Below are 23,967 nucleotides of genomic sequence, written 5' to 3' on the forward strand. Positions count from 1 at the left end.
AATTATTACCTTTCATCAGCTCCCTATTACCCTATTGTGAAAATGTATTTTTTTCTAGAAGAAAGTCTTAAATTGGTTTCAACAAATTCACAAATTTATTTTACACACCACTGGTTGAGAGCCATCTTACAAAACGTTGCAAGAATATGTCTACTCTGGAGTGTATTCTTCAACTCCATGTTTACAACAAAATTTCTGAATTTCCAGCAGACTTTTACATATAGTGAACTGGTTTGGGGTGTAATATTAATCAAAAGTAAAAAAAAAATCCAGAAGACTAAATTTTTTAACTCACTGCAGTATGGTTATATATATAATTTTTTATATAGTTGAAGCTTAAAATTTTTCACAATGAAGCTTAACTTTATTCTGGTATGATATAGGCTATACAATAAACGGGTTAAAGGTACCGTATTTAGTGAATTTTTTTTAACTTCTGGTAAATTAGCCTTTTTCTTACTGTAACCGAAGGATTCTTTCAAGCTGAAACCTTGAGAAAGCTGGTTACTGAGTCACTTTTTCAAGTTAGCTAACTGCAGAAGCATTTATGTCTACAGTGACAGTGTTAACTTTTTATGTTTTGGTGTTTTCTACATTCATCTCAACTATGGCAACATTCATGAAATGCCTGTAAAGTTTGTTGACTTATTATGGTACTTGTTTTTGTATAGAACTGACTATGATATAAAATATAACAGCTTATAGCTAGGTAGTTGGTATGGCTATTGCCACTGATGAAATAGTTATTGCGCTGTATGATTACACTGCTAAAGACCCAGAAGAATTAACAATTCGAAAAAATGAACAGTTAGTGCTTTTAGATGCCAAGTTTACTTGGTGGAAGGTAATTTTTTTGTTTCATATTTTGGGTTGTTTTCGTTTCAAATTTAAACACAAAACATTCAAATGCACTGTCAAAACGGTTAGTTTTGCTGTGGCAGTACTTGCCTCTTTACCTCAATGTATGAAATCTTTTTCAGCAAAGCCACACATTATCTGCCAATTTTTTTCCATTTTCTGGTTTGATCTATCCAAACGGTTTGTTTTCATATATTGTTTAAGACTTAAATGTAATGCATAGTCAAATCTTAATCCCAACAAGCTTTGGAAGGGATCAGTTTGATGACTTAAACTTTAAGTCATCAAACTGATCCCTTCCAAAGCTTGTTATGATTAAGAGATTTGACTATGCATTACATTGCTAAATGGGATTATAGACATTTGTGTGACTTTAACTTCCAACTGCTTCCTTTTATCCTATACGTTTCATATGTTTCATTTCGATTTCGAAGCTACTGTTCAATCATGCTGTTTATTGATTTAGCTAATGTATAACTTGTAATGTCTAACGCTGCAATGTAGCCTATGATGTCTGATGTCAGGCAGCACCTTGACTGGTTAACCGTATGGTTGTTCGGTGCTGCCAAACCTTTCTATTGCTATATTTTGATTTGTATGTAATTGTGTTTCTTTTTCTCGACTCGTATTAGAAAGGCAAATAAACAATCATCTCTCTATACGAATACTAATTTTGGATATATACATCTTCTACAGCTGTGTTAAATGCAGTTGTTAAAAATCTAATTACCGTGTTGGTTGCAGAACTAAGTTCAGCTAAAAGCAATTCTGCTCATGCAATGCATTATTATTCAACGAACACTTGAACAGTTTACATGCAGTATATCAGATTATTACAAAAATTTTACATGTTTTTAGGGTAACATATGAGAAGCTTTTGTGCTATTTATCACTTAGATCTTGAATAAAACTAGCGGTACCTACATAAATTGTTATTTAAACTTTAAATTTGTTATTTGTTTCATCTTAGGTTCGCAATGGAGGTGGAAAAATTGGACTAGTTCCTTCAAACTACTTAAAAACGGATAAGGGAAAACCAGAATCATTGGTAAATAGAATTGGTGAGTAACTCCTTATTGGTACAGTATCATACAGTAGAGAATAGAGATAGCATGTGACATATTTTGTTGTGACACAGATTGCGTTATATGAGGAAATTAATCGGTGTACCAATGCAGTTTTGCATTTTAGAGCTCATTGAAGGCTATGTAGATCTGAATTGGGCTATATAGTGATACTGATAAACAAATGAAAATGACCAACTGATGATTTAAAGTTTCTACACTATGCGCTTGTTGTTCGTATTTGTCATTAAAAATTCTCTTTCTTGAATTGTGCCTGAACTTCGTAGTTTTCACAGCATCCCTATCCCGGATGCAATGGCCCGACATGGTTTGGCTTGGGATTCGTCATGTTACACAACTACAGAACCTTTGAGCACTGTTCGTCCTTTTGTTGTAGATGGGGCATGATGTATGTCACGTTGTTATTGTAATCTGCAGATGTTGAGTCAATGTAAAAAAGGCCTGATTGATCAGCTGGGCTAGTGTAGGCCCTGTTTTCAGATAAGTTAAGTTCTGGTTTGCTGAAGTAGGTGTACCCTCAGTCCCTCACGTTATTGCTGCAATTAACAAGCGCGCACATTTGATAATAGCGTTATTGCTCGGTGATCAATGCTCATTACTTGTAGTGCAGGAAGTCTAGGCTATTGTTCATAAGTGTTGCCTGCAAAATGAATTGCAGACCTGTCTGGTGTGATGATGGCCGTGGAACAAAGTCAACTCTGCTTCTTGTATTTATAGAAAGTTGTTTAGAATGCTTGTTGATTAAAAGTTGTTGTTTTAACGTTATGTAACACTCGTTTTTCATCAACCTAAAATGTTTTTTGCTAATTCCGCCTGTCGGGTTTTTGCTTTTTTTAATACGGAAGTGGCACGGCTGAACTATTCGTCTTTGAAGCATGGAAGGTTTCCTTTCACAATTGTATCGCAATGCTTTACGGGCGTTGCGCGGTCTGCACGTGCAATAACTCACATGAGAAACGCTCCTACAGAATAGACAAATTTTATTGCTCCATCAATACTCAGCAATAAAATCCAGTGTTGGCATCAGAGTGCAGTGACTAGGGTACCAGTGTTTCTGCCCGTTTGGTGTAGTTGAGCCATAATTTCACAATCGAGGCTACGTGCAGTGCAGTGCAGTTTTGTTAAGCAAAGGATAGCTGAGCTATGAAAAGTGTTGTAAACTTTCCGTCCGTCTAGCAAAATTGGTGTTTTTTTGCAGTGATTCAATTTCGCACATATAAAATCAATGTAAAAAGGGCTAATTTCACTTCCTTGTGTTCAGAAGCTATGTGTCTCCCGCGATTGTATTGGTTTGAGATGAGATTTTGTTTGCTCTATATCACAAGGTAATTGGATTTCAATCGACCTGTGCGTTCCATCTCAACCCGTGACCAGCCTCTACCCATATGATGTTTGTATGAATGCTTGACAAACCTCTATTCTATTCAGTTTGTTTACATTATTTCAGCATCTACTGATGTTTAATAAAAGTGAATTAAAGCATTCACATAGTATGAGATATATCTATTTGATTTTTCATTCCTGAACAACTATGAGTAAACAGTTTTTGTAGCTTCACGCTTGACTTAAACAGCTTGACGGTCAGTTGGCAGTTGAGTGGCTGTGCATCTGAGTTTTCTAGGTCGCAATTCACAGTAAACCAATGTTAAAACAATGCCAGTTAACTGTTTTTGCGTTTCATCACTTGAATATTGACAAGAATTTAGTGACAATTTCATGCTTCGCTATGAAACAGTTTTTTCATGCAATGCGTCATTTAAGCTACTGGAGTAAGGTAGCATTAATGTGCTAAAAACAGATTTGTTGCTACATGCAAGACCAGCAGCTTCTAGAACTTAACTTAAAGGTTTGTACCGTAGAAAGACTTGAAGCATCAGCTCATTTTCTTTCCACAGCGTAGCTTTCTGTGTTAGATTGACCAAATAAGATTAGTTTCAAGTAGTTGGAAGCATACATTTGTGCGGATAAAGTTGGAAATTTACTGTTTAAGGTTCTCTCATACGATTCGTAACCTGCCAAAGATGGAAAGACACTTGCGAAAGTCATTGCGAGGTCTTGGTGAGTATGATTAAATCAATGGGTCGTCTAAATATTAAATATAATAAATCATAAAAAATGGTGGTATTTCCGGGCGCTCACTTTGATGTAATATTATGTGTTCAAATACGCCTGTCCAAAGTGTCCATGCCAAAGACATGCTTTTTAAAAAAAAGGGTTTTTAAAATGGAAAACGAATTGTTGTTTAGTCATACAAAGCGGTTGAGTACAACCTGGATAATTTAGTTCAAGCTTATTAATCATGTGGGTGTTGGATCACAGCCATCTTCAAAGCTTTGCATCAGTGACCGACACTATTCTGCTGGTTGAGAGTTTTGTGATGTAATAAGTGAAAATAGCCAAATCACGTTGTCTATCGCTATACTTTCTAACCGACTGCAGAACACTATTTGTTATACCAGTGATTTCATGAAATCTTGTTTGGCCGTTTGTGACGGAAATATCTGCACCGTGTGAATTGTTATCATGCGAGAGAGTGTTTGAAGACTAGCATTTCGTTTTGATTTATGAGAAAACCTTGCACCATGGCATTATTTGGACAGTTTTAGCCGTTTAGGTATCAACGCTCTTTGTCATGTAAACATTGCAACAGTTCTTATTCTGTTCAAATATCACTCTCTATGTAGGCGTCCAGTCAAGTGTAGGCTACCTGTCCATTGTGGACATTTAACTCAACTTCCATGTGTGTTGTATACTTTTGTGGCGCGAGACGAGCTAACTGTGTGATTGTGATGTGTTTTGCTGTTAGGAAACTTGTCCAAAAGCCTTTTGCAAAATTCTTCACACTTCACATTGTCTGGTCGAAAACGGAAGCGGAGAAAATATTCCTTTATCGTCCGGTAAATTACAGGTTCAGATAGAGTGGGAAATATCTGGGCACCTTGCCATGCACTTACAGTATACTCAATAGCGTGTGTGCACACAGAACCTTTATCACAAGGTCCACATGTCGGTCGGCTGTGCGCTGTGCAGTGATAGGCGAAATTTCATCACCATCGTATGATTATTATTGTCAGCCAGTAAATCAATCTTTTTACATTGATTCGATGTTTGCAGACTGGATATGTTAACAGATGAGATCGCACTTTCTAACATGTAAAGAACACTGAATAATTTATGTAAAAACTGACCAGTGCTTATTTTCGTAAAAAATTCGTATCAAAGTATCACATTGCCGTTAACTTTGAAACTGTAAATGAGGTGTGATTTTGTGGTGATTATACTGAGAAAGGCTATCCTGATGATGTAGCTCAGCCTTTTACTGCTTCCTGTCAAGTCTCAAAGTCATGCAGCCATTGTAACTATTATGCTTATGCTATGATTACAGAAAGGGAAAAAGATCATCTTTTTGCTTTTTAAAAGATCATCACCTACATCCTCTTCCTGCTGTAGTACTTTCATTTTAAATTTGCAAACTACTTTTGAAAACTTTGCGTTCATATTTTGTGCACCAGCAAAGCGGTTGGAGCTTCCCATTTCTACTTTTCGTTTATTTTCGGAGTCGTGCACGTGCACTACAACTTCTCACCTGTTACTGACTTCTATCATCCAGTTTTTAACAAAAAACAAAATAAAAGTGCATGGAATAGCCATTATTAGACTGATACAAACTTGTAAAAGTGTTGTGATTTGGGTTGAAGATTTGCTCGAAAAAAATGTTAAGAAATGCGACAGGTTTTGTAACAGACGGCTTCTGTGCAATATTGCATTGTTCACTTGCAAATGATGACGCACGGTATGCCAGAAATAACGGATAAAAAGGTAAATCATTTCCGTGCCATCGGAACCAATTGTTTCCGCATTTTCTCGATTTCTTCCGCTTTGTGAATGTGAATTAATCCTTTGAAAAGGTACAATTCTCTTTCAGCGTGTTGGTTTCTTTTCGCTTTTGACCAGTATTTTTCATAAGCATGGCAGTTGAACAGGCTTATTTACGTATTTTGCAGCGTTACCATAACTGGAAATGTTAACAACAGAAACTGTGTCTGAGAACACGAACCGAAAAGTATTTGATTGTAATCCGTGCGATGGCATTGCAATTCGGGTTCTGAAAATGTGACGCATTTCGAAGTCTCTTATTTCAGTGAAGGATCCTGACGTATTTCAGCTAGTCAATATTAATTATGAATGTTTAACATTGAACAGACATACTCCCAGGTCTATACAATCTAACCTGTCAAACATCCTTTTTCTTTCAAGATCTTTGTTTTGCTTTTTTTACTTCAAATATTAACCAAACTTGGCTTTTGTTGTCAAATAAATTGTTGATTTAATCTTCAAATCAAATATATACTTTCCATTGTACCATCTGGTATTTGATTGTGCTGTTTGGCCTGTAATGACTGGACTGCATCGCAACTGAATCTGCACCTTACAGTGAGTGGGCTTGTATGTTGCCTTTGTTCTTGGCTTCTGTGCTACTCCCTGACTATATTGGCGTGTCACTAGGATTGTTGCTTTTCGAACCATAGACAAGCAGGCAAACTATTTTATTTTATAGGCAAACTATGTGGAGTGGGTGTACTTTTACATCGCTAACCCCGCAGTTGTACGTTTTTTTCAGTAAATGTTTTCTGAACAATTTCTAACAAGAGAATCATGTTTTGGAATTACTTCAACTCAATTTAATCAAGTTTGTGTGCTTGTGATGCCCCATCTCTAATCAGCGGTACAGTAGTAACTTTTTCATTGTCTGATTAGAATGATTGATTTGATCTTTATCCTCGGACTGGGAAAGCCTCTTTGAGAGCTTAATCCTGGCAGTTTAGCCTACTTGTAGAGTTTTTGAATCACTGATGCAGGTCCGGGCACCGAGATTGACAGAGTGAAGTTTCTGATTGTTGAAATCTTGTTGCCGGGTAACTTTTCCATCCATTTGGTGCCGCTGAATGTAGAGCATTCCTTGGAATGCATTGTTCAAGCGCACACCCCGAAAGCCGAACCAGCGCGGCTTGACCTTGAAGCTTTTTCGTTCACGAAGCTACGCGCCAATCAACTGAGCTATCGGTGCGTACGGAATAGAAACATGAACTTCATATTTTGTGACGAAACCAAATGCCTTAACGCAAAGCATACTCTGGTTCACGGTACCAGAGTTGTACTATATATAATTACGGTATATGCATGACCTACTAACTTCTAGTAGGCCGTGGTGTATGGAATCGTATTGTGGCAAGTGGATTCTGAGTTGTACTGTAATTACGGAATATGCATGACCTACTTCTAGTAGGCCGTGGTATATGGCATCGCATTGTGGCGAGTGGATTCTATATTCATTATTTGAGCAACCTAGCAATTATACAGGTCCCTTGTTACATTCTGAAGACATTGAATCAATGTAAAAAGAAGGTCTTCGCTGTTTGGACATTTTTTAAATTTGGTTATAAGATGTCCTAAGACGGTTAATGTCGGTTATCCTTGTTCCTTAAATATGTGGCCGTTGTTGTGATGTAAGGCGAAACTGAAATATGTAATATTTGTGTCTGAAAACTGTTTTGATATCTTTGCAGTGTCAAGCGTGTGTGAAGAAAAAGTTGGTCACACCGATGTCTGCACATTAATTTTTGTAGGAGTCGTAAACGAGGGTTGTCACTAAACAGAGCGATATACAACACAGCTTACCGTTCAACAATAAATGCGTTGTTTTTGCTTGTAAATTCTGTTCAAGGTGTACCCATTGGCCACATATTTTTGTATTACATACTTCGAACGATGTATGTGTTGCCTTTAGGCTTCTAGCTGCAATATTTTACAACTTTAGAGATATAAACGTGTTGAAGACAAATTGCCTGGATCACTCTCGTGTTGATCGCAGTTCAATTTGGTAATTTCCTCCGCAAGGTGAATAGTAAATTTTTCGGTTATTCCAGGACAAAGTGTCGACCCAATTAGCAAAATTACCAATTTTGCCAGCTGGGGTTGCCTGTTTAGCTATTTTAGACATGTGGTTTAACGAAGAGATCGACTTGCATTATATCACCGTTTTCTTGTGTGGATAGCGTAACTAAATGACTAGATTTAGATCAGTGTATTTTAGTTCATGTAATCAGGTCCATACTTTGAAAATGATTTAATTCTTGTACCGGTATGACTTTCTGCTAAGACTGTTTCGGCATGTCTTCGCTCTGTTTGCATTTTCACTCTTTACAAATGGTGTTCTATGTTGCTTCTGCAAACTGTTTAATGCAGTCGTCGAATAGTTGACGTTTACGTCTGGACAGTACGAGTTTTTTTTAAGTCTTGTTTTCGATTCTGTTAAGGGTCAACTGAGTTAGGGTATGTTTGCTTTGTCTTGCACTGATCCGGTCCGAGCAGCATGGACACTGGTGCATTGACACACGGTGATTTGTTGGGCAGCATACGCAGTATGAACCACTTTGGAAGTAGCAATCTAACGTCTTCCCGATACAGCTCGTCTGGTAAACGAAAGATTTCATTCGAGAAGCGAGAGCGTTTATGTCACGAAAGAAGTTATCGTAAATTCTTGCACCAAAAGCTCCAGAAAGGTAATTTATGAAACTTAGCATCATTCATCCAAGAATGGTTTACTTTTATAAATTGTATTTTTTCAATCCCGGTATAACTTGTTAAATGGCGGCAACCACGTCGGTTGATTATATTTTTGAAAACAGACGTCTCCGCACATAAAATTGCTTTCTCAGAGATCAATGTCTTTTCAATTTTTTTTTTAATTTTTTCGTATTTCAGCGTAGGTCTGAAAAAGCACCGAAGTATTGCATTGTTTTTAAAAGCTATGCTTCCTCACATACAAAATAATTGAAGTTTTTCTATCTTTGAAGTTGCTTTATACAAAGTTACTTTTTGTTACCAGTTTATCAAAGTAACGCTGTGAGCCACAAGAAACGCAAACTATGCTTCTTCATAATCGTTTTTGTTTTTTGCTCTTGCTGAACAAAGACGGTTATTTTTCTTGAATGTATTAACAAAAGAAATATGATCGAATCGCAATTTCTGCAACAAAATACACAACGTAAGATTGTTAAACTCAACACTAGAACTAGAACAAAAGAAGCTGTTGTTCGCTAGCCTGCCAGAATGAAATGATACGAATAAAACAGAGTACTGCCTCGCGGAGTACACGTGACAAAAGGAGTGCAGAAGTAATCAAGGAAGCATGCTAACTGCAGGCATTTGTGCATCCCCCCCAGCTCGTAAGGCGAAACTGTAGATTTACGAGCTCGACCCCTTGATTACCCATTGACCAGAGGATGCGTCTAAATCCAATGCCGGCCGTCGGGACCGCGTGGAACGGCGCAAAACAGGCGATTTTTCAATGTGAGGGACTCCACTTGTGGGTTCGGTTGGTTCCACTGAATCGAAAGGTAGCGGCTGCTTTGGAGGTTCAGGTGAGTGCTGTGGCTCACAAAGCTTCGGGCTTGAGGCTGGTGTCGGGCAGGTGAGTGCAGGCGGACTGTGATCTGCATCGAGAAGCAACATCGGAGATTCTCCAATTTCTGGGCTAGGGCCTATTTCGTGATGCGGAGGGTGGGGAGGGCAGTAGTCCGTTTCAGGAGGCTGGGCAAAAGAAGATGATGGGAGGCTCTGTGGGTGAGCAATGATGTTTGGTTGAGGAGGGATGGGATCGGCACATGCTTTAGTATGTGGAATTACTCGCAAGAAACGTCGATTCCGTTTTGTGATTCTGCCCGACCCGTCAACTTTCACTACATATTTGTCATGCGGCAACGTTTCGACAACCATTCCCACTTTGTCCCATTTTCGAGGGTAGTTGCCGTTTTGGTTTTGGATAAATACGCGTTTTCCACATTGTAAGGTACGTAAAGGACGAGTATGCTGAGACAGCGCCTTATCGGTTCGACCAGCTCGCAGGCGAAGGGCGTCTTCCTTTGCCTTCCATGTATCCCGCCATGTACGACGAATGTGACGATTGGAGAACTTGACTAGGCGGTTTACAAAACCGAATGCGTCGCGCAGAGGGTGACCGAACACGATCTCTGCTGGAGAGATGTCACAGTCAGGATCAGGTGTGTTTCGCAACTGTAACAATGCACGTAAGAAGGAATCGTTGTTCAGGTCTCCGTTTGGGCTCACATTAGTCATGAGCAAGCGTTTTACAGTTTTGACAGCCACCTCAGCTCGACCATTAGATTGAGGGAAGTAAGATGACGATATGCGGTGCTGCACACCCCAATTTTTAAGAAAGAGTTCAGTAACGGCAGCCGTAAATTCGGGACCCCCATCTGTAGATGTTTCCTCAGGAACACCAAACGTGGCAAAGTACGAGCGCAAGAGTTGAGTCAAAGCAGCTGCTCCTGCGGCACTCGATCCTGATGGCGTGGCAAATACATCCGACCACCCAGAGAATCTGTCCCCAATGACCAAAAAGTGACGGCCCCCATAGTCAAAATAATCTGCAAAAATTTTCTCAAATGGTGTAGCTGGGGGATCACATGGCGTCGGGGGAGGAGCTGCTTGAGATGGAGCATTACGATTACATGAAGTACACGAGTCACGAATAGCATGGATATCATTGGTCATACCGGGCCAAAATACTATAGCACGTGCCCGGCGTTCCATGGCAGACACACCTTGATGACCAGCATGCAACGTTGAGAGTACTCTAGGCCTAAGCGATGGTGGTACAACAATACGATCATGATATAGAATAACGTCGTCTTCAACAAAGAACCCGTCACGATAGGGGAGATATGGGCGAATGTCGCCGGTGTTGGGAAAGGTGAATCCCGTTTCAATAGCTACCATTAACTTGCTAAGGTTTGGATCGGCGGCTGTTTCCCGAACGATTTCAGGCCATTGCAAGCAAAAGGCATGGGCGGCATCTGCCTGTATGGCAGTAACCAGCGCCATTTCTGCTACATTATTTTCTGCACACGACGCTACAGCAATGAGATCGCATGATACTGGGTGACGTGAGGCAGCATCGGCTGCGCAGTTGGTTGTGCCAGGTAAGTGTGCGATATCAAAGCGCCACATTAGTGTACGCTGTTTTAAACGAAACAGGCGAGTGTTAGTGATTTCGTCCAACGTACGGTCACCGAATATTTTTACCAATGGCTTATGATCCGTTACAATAACCAAATTATCACAGCCTTGCGTAAAATACTTTGTCTGTTCTAGGCCCCACGCAACTGCTAGGGCTTCGCCTTCTATGGGAGCATAACGTCGTTCGGCCGATGAGAGGAATCGGGATCCTGCAAGAGTCACTTTCCAACCTGATGAGCAGCAGTCCGGTATAGTGGAAGCACATACGCAATGTTTTTGGAGAAGGAAATATCCGATGCCTTTGTTGGACCAGTCAGGGCGCAAACATGTTCGACGGCAGGGGTCAAAGATTTCTACCCCATGGCGAATAGCATCAACGATTGCCGATTTGGAGGCGGCAAATGCGGAATCCAGCTCCTGAGACCATTCGAACTTATGCTTTGGGCTAAGGAACGGCTTGAACGGTGCCATTAGGTCACGCAGTTGAGCATAGTTTCCTACTTGGTTGATTAATCCGAACCAGCTGCGTATGTCTGTGATATTATTCGGGACTGGAAATTCTTGGATGGCGAGCAAGTATTTAGGGAGGGGCTCGACCATTGCTTCTGAGATACGGAATCCAGCGAAATCTACGGTGCGTTGGGCAAATTGAAACTTGTCAGGGTTAAGGACAATGCCCGCCCGTCCCACTAAAGTGAGGAATTTTATGGTTCGCCACCAATGTTCCTCCAGTTGGCTATCATAGAACACTGTGTCGTCGACACAGCGTTCTTTGCGCACAAAATCAGTTAATATGGTATTGAAACGGCGATTGTAGCCATCCCCAGAGGATAGGAATCCTTGCGGTGCCCTAGTGTAGCGCCATCTTCCAAAGGGAGTGATGAAAGTTGTGAGATGCCGATCAGAAGGACGCAGTGGAACACTGTGATAGCCGTTCCATGCGTCAGTCACCGATTTCCAAGTGTTTCCGGGGACACGACGGGACAGCTGGAATGGAGCTTCGGAGGCGAAGGTTTCTCTCTGGCAGAATTTGTTTAAGGGGGACAGGTCGACAGTACGGCGTGGTGAGCCATCATTTTTGCGTGTGATAACCATGCGATGACACCATGTGGTGGGTTCGCCGTGGGGGACTTTTTCAAGGATTCCCAGAGCCTCGTCGCGGAGGAGATCAGCGTGTACTTTTTCTTGCCAATGCAAGGGGATAGACGCTGGTGTATGAACGGCCACTGGTTTCGCGTTGGGGTCAACATGTATTTCTATGGGAGGACCAGCCATACAATGTAGCGCGCGGTGCGGGCAAGTGTTGAAAGTGGATGCGGCGTACCTCTGGAGTAGCCAGTTTGCCATCTTGTCATTGTTTTCAGGTGTGCATGGGAACGGAAGCTTGGTTGGGGGAGCTGGAACTGCACCACGTTGAGGGCAAGTGCACGACTCCAGTTGCTTGCTGGGTAATGTGCATCCACCGTTGACAAGTCTGATGACGTTGATTTCTGGTTCGATAAGATTGTGCGCCATTTCTTGCTTGATCTGATGTTCCCCTAGAGTTGGGAACTTCGGGGATAGGGCACCTAAATGCAATAGTGTGTCATGAGATAAGTATAACTTGTCAACGTCTGGACTGATGTAAATCATGCACCGACGTTCAACATTGCAGCCGTGCGCTGTACCCCGAATGATGGCACGAAATGCTCCTGTAATGGAAATAGTAGAGCGATTTGCAGCTATTAGGTTTGGTGCGGGTACAAGGGTCTCTTGTCCAAAGCCGGATTGCACAAAGTTCTTCAGTGACCATACATTTATTTGGGCACCAGTATCTGCGATTGCTGTTACTTGTGCTATCACGCTAGTGTACCTGCCTTGATGACATGAGTCATCCATAGATATGTCTACCCGAACTGTGGGATGTTCTCGCATGCGGGATGGTGTCCAATGCCCTTTTTGGAATGTGTGGTGAGGACCACGAATTGTTGAGAACATTGGGTCTCGGGCTGCGATGTCAGTTTGTGTTGAGGCAAATGTGCCTATTTGAGGTACAGTAGGTGCTACACAGAGTGCTCCGACTGATGCATCTTTAGGAGGAGCGCCCCATTTGTTTTTATGACGAGATGACCGAAAGCATTCGAGACAAAGGGAATAAGGCGTAGTGTTCCAACCTCTGGGGCCTTCTCTGTAACGATTGAATAATCTATTGCATTTAGGGCAGTGAGTTTTTTGTGACCAATTGGGAGAGGAAGGTGCTGCCTGGATGTGTCCACGGTCTCTTGGAATAGGGCTTTGGCTTTTCTTGCGCTTGAACGTCGACACTGCCGAAACGTCATGAGATGGTACCGCATTGCGAGCCATTTCTTTAATCTCGACAAGGGCGATGATATCGTTGATGGGAATCGACAATACTTTGTCCATTCCCATCATTTCGCGACGAATCTCACTGTCCGAAATTCCACTGAGTAGTGTGTCGCGGATCATGTGATCTGTATAACTAACTTTCAGCCCGCAGGAACATTTCGTAGTGAACGCACATATATCCGCTTTTCCTCGAGCACGAGCTGCAAAAGCGCGAAATTTTTCGTCGCGCATTTGGTGCATCGCCATAAACTCTGACCGTAACACCCCTGTGGCGACAGGTATAACGGCCAGTTGTCGCATTGCAAGCAAAAGTTCATCTACAGGTTTGCTCACTGTCTCAGCGTCAGCTTGGAGAAGGCTGTCCCCTAGGGCTTGGCCGGTACATTGAAATAACTGGACTGAAGCTGCTTCATCAGAAATGCTGCAACCTTCTTTAAAAGCCTTCCATCTTCTGGTGAACACGCTCCATTCTTCTGGAGAAACTCCAATATCTACAGTAGGTCGATTTAGCTTCGGGCCAAGGTTTACGGGCGCTGGAGCGTTGCGCGTCGTAGCAGCATGACTGTACGTGTGACTTTGCAGCACCACACAAGCAACCGCTTCGGGCACGTCGGCTGTTTCAAAATTACAGTTGGGAAAGGCGCATGTTATCACCACCATTCCACAAATTTCTTTAAATTAACCTTATCCTATTGCGATTCGATCATGAACAAAGACGGTTATTTTTCTTGAATGTATTAACAAAAGAAAAATGATCGAATCGCAATTTCTGCAACAAAATACACAACGTAAGATTGTTAAACTCAACACTAGAACTAGAACAAAAGAAGCTGTTGTTCGCTAGCCTGCCAGAATGAAATGATACGAATAAAACAGAGTACTGCCTCGCGGAGTACACGTGACAAAAGGAGTGCAGAAGTAATCAAGGAAGCATGCTAACTGCAGGCATTTGTGCACTTGCTTGTAGTACATACAATAGCTAGTTTTCAAAATTAATCTTTGAATGTTGTTCGTCCTGAAGATGGACACGAACGTGCTACACAAAATGTCAGTGAATGAATAAAATAGACTGCATTTTCTCAATGTGAAAAACATCGTTTTGCAATGCCAAATGACTATTAATTGCTTGTAGTAGTATACGTTTTCTTCAAAGACGTTTTTGGACAAAACTTTACCTGTTAGTTTATTTTTTGATTAATAGATTTGAATTCCTTATATCGTGCTTTTCCTGTAGTAGTAATAAGGACTTCACTTGACACATCAAACAATGATTCGACATTATGATTGAAAAATGTACAAACACTGTGGCAATCCGAATGCGATAATATTGTGCAGTTGAATGTGACTTTACCATAGGACCCATCACACTGAATTTTAGCTGCACTTTTTCGCATTGATCCATGATGTTAATACAATGTAATCATTGCACGAGGTTGCGCTTAAATATCCGGAACAAAGCCTCTTGTCTTATCCACTGTCATAGCTTCCGCCTTTTTATCTGTGACCACGCAGAGCCCACTTGCTCTACTGTGCTGTCTTGTTTTGTATCAAAAGCAAGTAGTTGTAGTTTGCTTAGATCACAAGTAGGATGGTTGAACGAGTCACTTACTGCGTCTTAGGTTGTTATCGAGCATTTTCAGTAATCTTTTTCTTGTCAGCTTGTGGATGAAATTTTTTGCCAGAATATTTTTGTATTGCTTTACCTTGCAAGCATGAAAATTGAAAAGTGTTTGGTTCTTATGTTGTGTCGTTGTCTGATTTGATCAAAAAGACGTGTAGTAAGTAACTAGTAATCCACTAAAAATTAAAATTTTCATAAAGGTTGAATAAATCGCCGAAAAATGGGCAGAAATCACAGATTTGAGGTTTTCATAACATCTTTCAAACGCCAGCAGTTTGTGTTATTTTATACTTTGTTTCTTGGTGGTGCCATATTGTTCTTACTTGTTGCATTGATTTAATGATTTAGAGCCACGACTACTTAGATTTGCGGACTGATTTGTCGCATTCTGCAGACTATTGCAGATTTTGTCCCCTGTTGCTAACATTTTTGTTGAAACTTTCTAGTGCTATATTTCGTGTTTCGATGCCAAGGAATGTTATAACAACTTATGCAAGGTGAGGCAGGTAAGATAAGACAATTAGACAGTCAGAGTTATGAATAGTCGACAGAAGTCTGCGAAATGTGACAACATGACATCTTGAAGAAACAAAGCATGAAACAGCACGAAAATGCATCGAATCATTCCTTATCTTTGTGCAGCCATGGTTGAATCTCTAATCGAAGTCAACAAACCATTTTTCACCTAGTTGGCAGGAATTATTGTTTAATGCGTTATTTGATGCGGTTTTGTTGCGGTCTGTCATCTCATTTTGGAAGACATAGCGCGTTGTAATGCAACCACTTACTCGCGGTTTTGACATCCCGGCGTTCCTTGAGAGAAATATCCATTAACGTGCAGTAAAATATAGTTCAAGTTGCTTTTCATTAAGCGTTGTCTTCAAGGGCAAAACAAACGTTTTGCATTGAAACAAAGCTACTCACTGAGTGGCTATTTTTATGTGTATGTATAGGTCAGTTTCAGTGAATTATAAGTTGTTTTTCCTTGTTCCATATCGAGTATCACCTCAAATCTATGGCATGGCACAACTTGACGTTATTTCAGTTTCAACAGAGAGAATTGAAACTTAGTCGTACGCTTGATCATAAATACCTTTGAATTAAATGGATATTTTTCATCTTATTCGGTAGGTCTTGTTTGATGAGCTCTGCTCGTTTAGTTTCTGTCAAGAAAATCTTGTTACAAGACCAGTGAAAATGGTATGTTTTGTTTTAGCACAAAGGGGTAATGACTCTGCTAATTTCCTGACTAGGACAGACCTTGGTTTTACAATCTATTTAAGAAAAACATAATGAGGGCTCTATTACAGCCAAATTACCCCGAGACCAAAAGATCCATGGGAAATTTTAGGGGCTTTTACGTTGCTATGTCAACAGTCAGACTAGTTGGCTTTTCGTCTTAGACGAGTGAGGTGTGCCACTGGCGGAAGTGCTGCATGGCGCGTAGTTCTCTACGTGCTGGTTTACATGACAGTTTCCGTTTACGCTGCTGCTTGCCCGTGTGTGCGTGCTTGCGCATTAGTAAACCCAGTCGATATTCGGTTAAAAAACTCTATCGAGCACAAGCAAACCGTTGTTGTTCAGTGCATAGGTTGTAGGTTAAGTGCCCTTTGAAACGATAGATCAAAATATAGACCAAGAGTCACTCAGGACCAGTGTTGCATTGTCTGGTCTGAGTCATATCAAACGTCTCTGCTCTGCTTTTGGATATCACCATTATGAAAGGAGTTAAAAAAAGTTTAGCTGAAGCAATTGGTCAAGTGCTTCAGTTAGACTTAATTATATGCATTTTAGTCAGGTAATTTTTCAGGATATTTGCTGCGTAATGTTAGCGTAGCACCATTGTTATAATATTCAGACGTTAGTTGGTGCTGACTGTGAGCAGATGAGGTGAACTATGTAAGACAATTTAGTAATGGTTTGTACAATGCCCAAGACTTTCCGCGTCAATGATTTTAATCGAAATGACGCGCAGACTGTTGTAACAGATGTTGAAGTAAATCGTGGGATTTTTATTTCTTTGTTATGATTTGATTTGTTGAAAATTGTTGTAGACAGTTGGCCTACCTGCATTTAAATAGTAAAGTTGTATCTTTGTGATAAATCTAGTATGTATTACTCTATATGTGCGACTGGCGCTTTCCATTCAAAATCGTTCATCCGAAATCGACTTGTAGAGTTCCTCCTTGAAGCTATGTGAAAAATCTGCTGTGACAACGCGTCTTGCAGCACTGTATTAAGCGAAAAAAAAACTTTACGATGCTGCTCATATAGTTTTATCATTTCTGCAGCGATTGTGTCTCTGTACGCGCAGCGAATGTAGAATGCGAGATAGTTTTCTTTTTGTTCAAAATATTTTATCGCGGTTGATATGTATAAGTTGTATATATATTGCCAGTCTCACTGCTTCTAAGGTTTGGGTCATTCCCAAACAGCAAAATCCGTCATTTTTACATTAAGCAGGGGTTAAATTAATGCGAAAACGACGGATTTTGCTGTCTGGGAATTGTGTTTGCTGCATGTGCCCGATTTCCTTTAAGTTTTATGTCAGTTAAATGCAATTTTGTTACAAGCAAATAGCTCGGTTTCTCATTGTGTGGGCCAAAGGCATTCAGCGCTCTCTAGCCATTTTCCTAACAAAGTAAATATATAAAATTTGGCCGCATATTTAACATAGCAGCTAAACATTGGTAAACATATTGAGATAAATCAATGCTGCTGTGGCTTTATTTTAAACAAGATCGTTTGTGCTGTACAATCCCTTACTTCACAAAAGCTCCTTTAAACTATAGTAATTCTCTGAAAGTTGAAGCATAAAAATGGGATCATTGACTAGATGTCTTTCTAAACAGCGTTGCCTGCATTCCCAACAAGCCTTCTCTCGGCTGCGCTACGCACCATTGTTCTGACGGTGTTGGTGATTCAAAATAAAAGTGAAAAACAAAAGAATTGAACCAAATCACCTTCAGCTCCGTGTGTTTCTTTGCCACATGCTTTACATTATTAAACTTGTAGTGTATGCTTTATAAAACAGGTTTTTCTTCTATTGGTCGTTTTTGTTTCAGGTCACCAAATCGGCCATCTGTTTAGTATGAACTTTCGTATTAAAGGCAATCTACACTAAATGGATTGCATTTTCAATTCAATAACAAACCATGAGCGCTAGGTTGAAATTTTTTTCTCAGGGGCAGATTAATACTAGCATCATGATTTTACAGAAAGTTTTGGCTGCTGGTTGACGTTGATGCTGCATTTCAATCCCGTAGATTAGCTATAACTTTTGTAAACCCAGATATGACGGCTGTTTGGGTTTTTATTACTTTGCAATAATAAAAATTGTTTTGTGTGGCAATCAACTGTTTGCATTGCACAGTAAAATCAGTCATGTTTAACTTTGTGAGGCATCCCACTGAAAAGAAAATAAACATTTAAGTGATTGTCATTTCAGTCGCGTTTTGAAAGCGTTGTGATACTTTTTTAAAAACATTTTGGTTTATTGTCTGACAGAAGAACAACAGCAAATGTCTCGAATGTGGCAAAATCGTGACACGCAAGGTTTGGAACGTGCAACGTTTGCAACTATCTACCTTTGAACTCCGTGCTTGGTTACGCAATTCCTAGGCTACACTTACAAATAAAAAAGGCGTTTAATGTTGCTGGGTTCAAGTTAATGTAACAAACATTGTTTTGATTTTCATTTATGTGTTCACTTGCTTGCATAGCAATTTGGCTTTGTTCTTCATCATATGCAGGGCAGATTTGCTCCTTGAAAAAGTCAATTATATTTGGTTGACGAAACATTGAAATGATGCAGACTTCCAGTTGCAATTTGTTACGATTGTTTAGCTTGCACATCAGATTACCCCGCTTTTTGAAGGTTTTTAAGTTCTAACTTGAAAGCTACCCGAGTTTTGTAGCCATTTTAATGTACTAAACAACTATTTCTATATTTCAGCAAACAAGCTTCCTGGAAGCTGGAAGTTAGGATCCGGAGGAACAGGGATGGCTGGAGGATCCGGAGCTGGAGGCGGAGGAAGATCATTTGGAGGATCGGGTTATCCAAATCCGTCATCGGGCTCTGCAGCTAACAACCACTCAAATCATGCCAATCTAAACGAAGAATATGTCAGCAAGTTCAACTACGATGCAACAAAAGACGATGAATTGAGCTTAACAAAAGGGATGCGTGTTCTCGTCATAGAGATGGAAGGAGATGGATGGTGGTTTGGGAGGAACGCCGATCAACCTGGCAACCCTGGTTGGTTTCCTTCTAACTACGTCACGAAGCAATCACATGCTTCTCCGAGCAGTGGCCCAGCGTTCAACAATTCTGCCGGTTCTATGAAGCCCACGGACAGCGATTGCTTAATGGTTGTTCGCGCACTTTATCCTTTTGACTCTGGCAATGAAGAGGAGTTAGCTTTTGAAAAGGACGAGTTGCTCGACATCATAGAACAGCCAAGCAACGACCCAGAATGGTGGCTGGCAAGGAACAGCGAAGGGAGAGAAGGCCTTGTACCTCAAAACTACGTTGAGACCGTTCCCGGAGCAAAGTCCGTCTGCAAACCCAGCTACGATCCTGTAACTCCACTCAGAGGCGCCATGATTCCAACCGTGGATGTAAGTTTCGCATCTTCATCGTTGCGTCATTGCGTTAAAATCCCAGCAAGACCATTTTTTTATCGATTTAACGTTAATTTGATTGACTACAATTTTGATTTCTCACAAAAACAAAAATGACTACATTCATCTTTTCGTCTTCCAGTTGAAGCTCAACAATTTTTTTTTTCATCGATTTAACGTTAGTTTGTTTGGCTACAATTTTGCTTTCTCACAGAGCGAGCCTTCGTACCCACAACAAACGAGCAACAATCTCGATGAGAAAGATTGGTTTTTTGGCCCCATCAGACGCGTTGACGCTGAACGGCTGCTGAATGAACGTGCTAAGAACGGCGAATTTCTCGTCAGGAACTGTGAGACTGCAGTAAGTTCCTTTGCTTGCTGAGCAATGTGTCATGTTTTGTGCTGCGGCAAGCAAATCAGTCCCTTTTTACCTTGATTCTACGTCTGCAGTCATCCACCAACCATTTTATTACGTGGGTGCAATGCGCGTATTGTGACGTGAGCAGTAGCTTTCTTGTGATTCGTTGGCCACTGACTCAGCAAAAACTCTGTGAATCAGCGTCACGCCTCACACTACGTTCATGGTCTACGTCTGTGCCTGGAGCACTACCTGCTTTTTCTGCATCTTTCTTTGAGCTATGCAATTCAAAACGAGACGGCGAATGATGACTTCTACTTGAAAGAAATTATGTTTCGTTTCCAAACGTCAATGTTTCAATCAACCCACTGTAGTTTACTAATTAATCTCAGTTTGGCTAAGTTATCAAAATGCACAAGCTACAGTGAAAGTGTACGCTGGGTTATTGATTTCATTTTGAATGCTCGAATTGTCCAAGTTGAGGAAAATATCCAATCAACTGTTCAATAATCTCGCCACGACTTCAGTTTTTTTTTTTTTTTCATCTTATATCTGCTAGTGCTTATAAATTGCCCGGAGTGCCAACAACTGGCTGTGCGTGCAAGTCAGGTGCAAGTGCTCCCGACTAATACACAATGTACCCACTAGTTAAGAAATTTTGAATTACTAAAACATACATATGTTGATTGTGATCCATTTCTTTCAGCCTGGCGAGTTTTCCATTTCGATGCGGATGCCCGGACGAATAAGGCATTTTAAAGTGACTATCCTCTCCAACGGTCAATACGGGATTGGCCAGAGGCAATTTGATTCGATGGACTCATTACTGACGCATTATAAACGTGCCCCCATCTTCACTAGCCAAGCCCAGGGCAAAATTTATCTTACAAACCCGGTACCTCGATAAGAATTTCTCAGATAGGTTGAAGCTCTCTCGAGAGAAGACGCAGCTGTACCAACTGAGGAAGTATGTTGTGGATGGCCAAGAAACGTTGCCAACGTGATTTCGTTCGAACGCTCGTTGGGTGAAAGAGGAAAGCTCCCAACAGGAAACTAGTTTTGATTGATTTGGACGCTAAATGACGTTGTTGGCCTGCACGTGTACACTCAGTTTCATGATTATTTTTGCTTTGATCTAACAAGTGCACCTCTGTTTAGTAATTTACTGTAATGGCTTCTGAAGTATAATTGTTTCTGTTTTGAATATCTGAACTAGTATGCTCTGCTTGTTCTACAAAGTAGATTCAAAACAAATCCATCTCTGCTAGCTAGTTTCACGAATCTTTCCATATTTTTTCTTGTACATGAAAGCAATTGGGACAGCTGATTCTAAATTGGCCCAAGTTAAAAAAGTGGATTTGAGATCATCAAGTTCAAAGACCCATGCCACGACAAACATTGCCACTGAAGGTTTGCAATCTTTATTTTAATAAAGGTTGCATGCCCTAATGAAGATTAATAAAGATTGCAAACCGTCAGCGACAACGTCCACCACAGCACGAATTTCCAAACTCGATTATCTCAAAATCACTGTTTTGACTTGGGCCACTTTAGAATCAGCTGTCCCAATTGCTACCGGCTTCCTGGAATTTTTATGATCGTTATTTGACAAGCCGACCACGTGCGACAGCGATGAGTCACGTATTTTTATTATTTTCTTGCTAGTATTTATATCTCAGTTGATTCAATATCATTTTTCCGCTCCTAGTTTTGTCGTGAAGGTCACCCGGGGCTTAATAGGCTATTTCGGGATAATGAGTTTGTTTCTTGGTGTAGTTTTCCTATCTGTTTGCATTCCTGAATAATGCCGAGCCCTGCAACTGTATTGTTTGTTATATGATAAAGAATGGCCGCGATGGTGTATTTCTTACTTGATGTCATTGTGAATTTGTTCTGAAAACTACCCAGTCAGCAAATCAGTCTTTTTCACGTTTATTCAATGTCTACAGATGTTCAATAAACGTAAAAAGGACTGATTTGATGGTTGTGTATTTTATTGCACAAGTGTTCCAACAATTTTCCAACAAACACAAACCAAGTGAATTGAACTTTGACAACTGTTTGCTTGCGGATCTCACCAAAGTAAAAACATTCATTGCACTTATGCTAGGCTGATTCGGCGCAACGGTGTGCACAGTTTTGCTATTGATCCCTGATTTTGTTATTTTCTGTAGTCACCCATTGGCTTTACATGTCATTAAATCGTTTTTTTTTTAATGATTTTCCGGGTGAATCTTCTTTAATGGAAAGTGTTGTTACCCTTTTTCTATTCTACTTTCAAAAACATAATTGTGCTGACATGTCGCAAATGACTTCACTGACCAAGCTACAATATGGATGATTTTTATAAGCTGGCATATTGTGTAACCGTTTGATAGAAGCCAATTTTTTTCGATGCGTTTCACATTCACGTGAAAATAATAAAAAATGGTTTGTTTCATCTCATTTGAAAATTGTGCTAACTTTGCGAAATCAAAATTTTTTGTGTAGCTTCTTCAATTCAATCAGAAAAAAATTTTTTTTTTTTTCTTCAGGCACTTCGTTCTGTCTCGTTGTTGTAGCCCACCAACGGATCCCTTTGAATCGAAATTGCGTTTTTTTTAATCTATTACAGTTGGCAAGCGTATTCCAAGCGTATTCCATGTGAGTCCATGTTTACGATATGGGCTGTATTACTGAAAATTGTGTGCGTCACGTCTTCCTACAACGAACCATAGCTTTATATTGCCAGAACATCGGGGCTTATCCGTTGTCCTAACTCCCGTTAAGTAGATTTTGTGCTCATGTTTTGGCGTTAGAATGACGGTTAAGTTGTCGATTAAAGAATATTCTGGAGTGTGAAATCAGTGTGAAATATGCGAATAATGTGTTTTTGTTAAATGTTGTAATTTGTAAATAAACCAATTCTGCTTTTGAAACGATTGATTTCTTTATACTGGCTCTCTCCGTGGAATCGATAAGCTATGGTTTATGCATATTTTAAACAGATCCTTCAAACTTTTTATGTAAATTTTTAAACCAACTCTTGAGTAGCCAATAGCGTATTTAGGGGGGAGGATAAAGGGCGATGCCTCCCCCCCCCCTAATGATCAGGTAAAAAAATACAAATTTTTTAAAAAAAAATTGTAGCGCAAGACATAATTGCTTGGATGATTCATCCTACCGCGGGGGGAGTATGTTTTTTGCAATGCACCTAGACAACAACATCGACCTAATATTCCGGCTGAAACTGCGGAGATCTGTTCCAAACGAACAGTTGTTCTTCCCTTTCTTGACAATTGCATGGCACAAATTCACGACACATTCAATGAGCACTGCTCGCTAGCTTTTAAAGTCAGCACATTTCTGCCTTCATTGATTCATGAAGATGAGGACTGCCCGATCGACGAGATTTTCGACTTCTACCATGAAATACTGGATATTGAACCAAGTAATTGCTTTGTAGCTACTATTGAATTGCGAAGATGGAGAGCGAATTGGCTTGCAGTTTCTGTAACTAAACGACCTGCGACTCTTGTGGCTGCGTGTCAAGCTGCTGAACAACTCGACACTTATCCGATTATCCATAAATTACTTCGAATCTTTACTACGCTTCCAGTTACAACTGCCTCCAATGAGCGATGTTTCAGTTCACTAAGGTACCCGAAAAATTATTACCGCACGACCATGACCGAGCCACGTTTGGATGGTCTAGCTCAGTTGTATTTAAACAACGATACTCGAGTATGATGCAGTCATTGATATATTTGCCAAGCGCAGCCATCGCATTAAACTGTAAATTGTCATTGCGAATCGCCGAGACTGTTCAAAAGGTATTCGAGGTCGGAAGGACTAACTTATTGTTTATGTTCTAAAGCAGTGTTTCCCAAACTTTTTTTTAATAGCGCCCTCCTGGACAACGAACAGAGTATCAAACGCGCCCTCCTGGACAACAAACAGAGTATCAAACGCCCCCTTCGACAAAAAAAGTAAAACCAAAGTTATTTTCCATTCATCACAACTTAAAGTCCAACTCTAATGAGACAGATGAGGTT

The 23,967-nt window shown here is 40.4% G+C and overlaps 1 protein-coding gene across 2 annotated transcripts; it reads left to right on the forward strand.

The window, feature by feature from the left end:
- Nucleotides 1–679: 679 nt before the first annotated feature.
- On the forward strand, nt 680–22,851 carry LOC145785335 (cytoplasmic protein NCK2-like). Of its 2 annotated transcripts, XM_082596995.1 has the most exons (5): nt 680–844; nt 1,829–1,919; nt 18,908–19,572; nt 19,790–19,936; nt 20,640–22,851. In XM_082596995.1, the coding sequence occupies exons 1-5, from the start codon at nt 719–721 to the stop codon at nt 20,838–20,840; spliced, it is 1,230 nt and encodes a 409-aa protein (XP_082453121.1). In that variant the 5' UTR covers nt 680–718; the 3' UTR covers nt 20,841–22,851. The 2 variants fall into 2 exon arrangements, with proteins under 2 accessions (XP_082453121.1, XP_082453122.1); XM_082596996.1 differs by lacking the exons at nt 680–844; nt 1,829–1,919 and adding an exon at nt 18,402–18,507.
- The last annotated feature ends 1,116 nt before the right edge of the window (nt 22,852–23,967 follow it).

The sequence above is a fragment of the Aplidium turbinatum genome, chromosome 16, assembly GCF_918807975.1.
Source record: "Aplidium turbinatum chromosome 16, kaAplTurb1.1, whole genome shotgun sequence".
Lineage (NCBI taxonomy): Eukaryota > Metazoa > Chordata > Ascidiacea > Aplousobranchia > Polyclinidae > Aplidium > Aplidium turbinatum.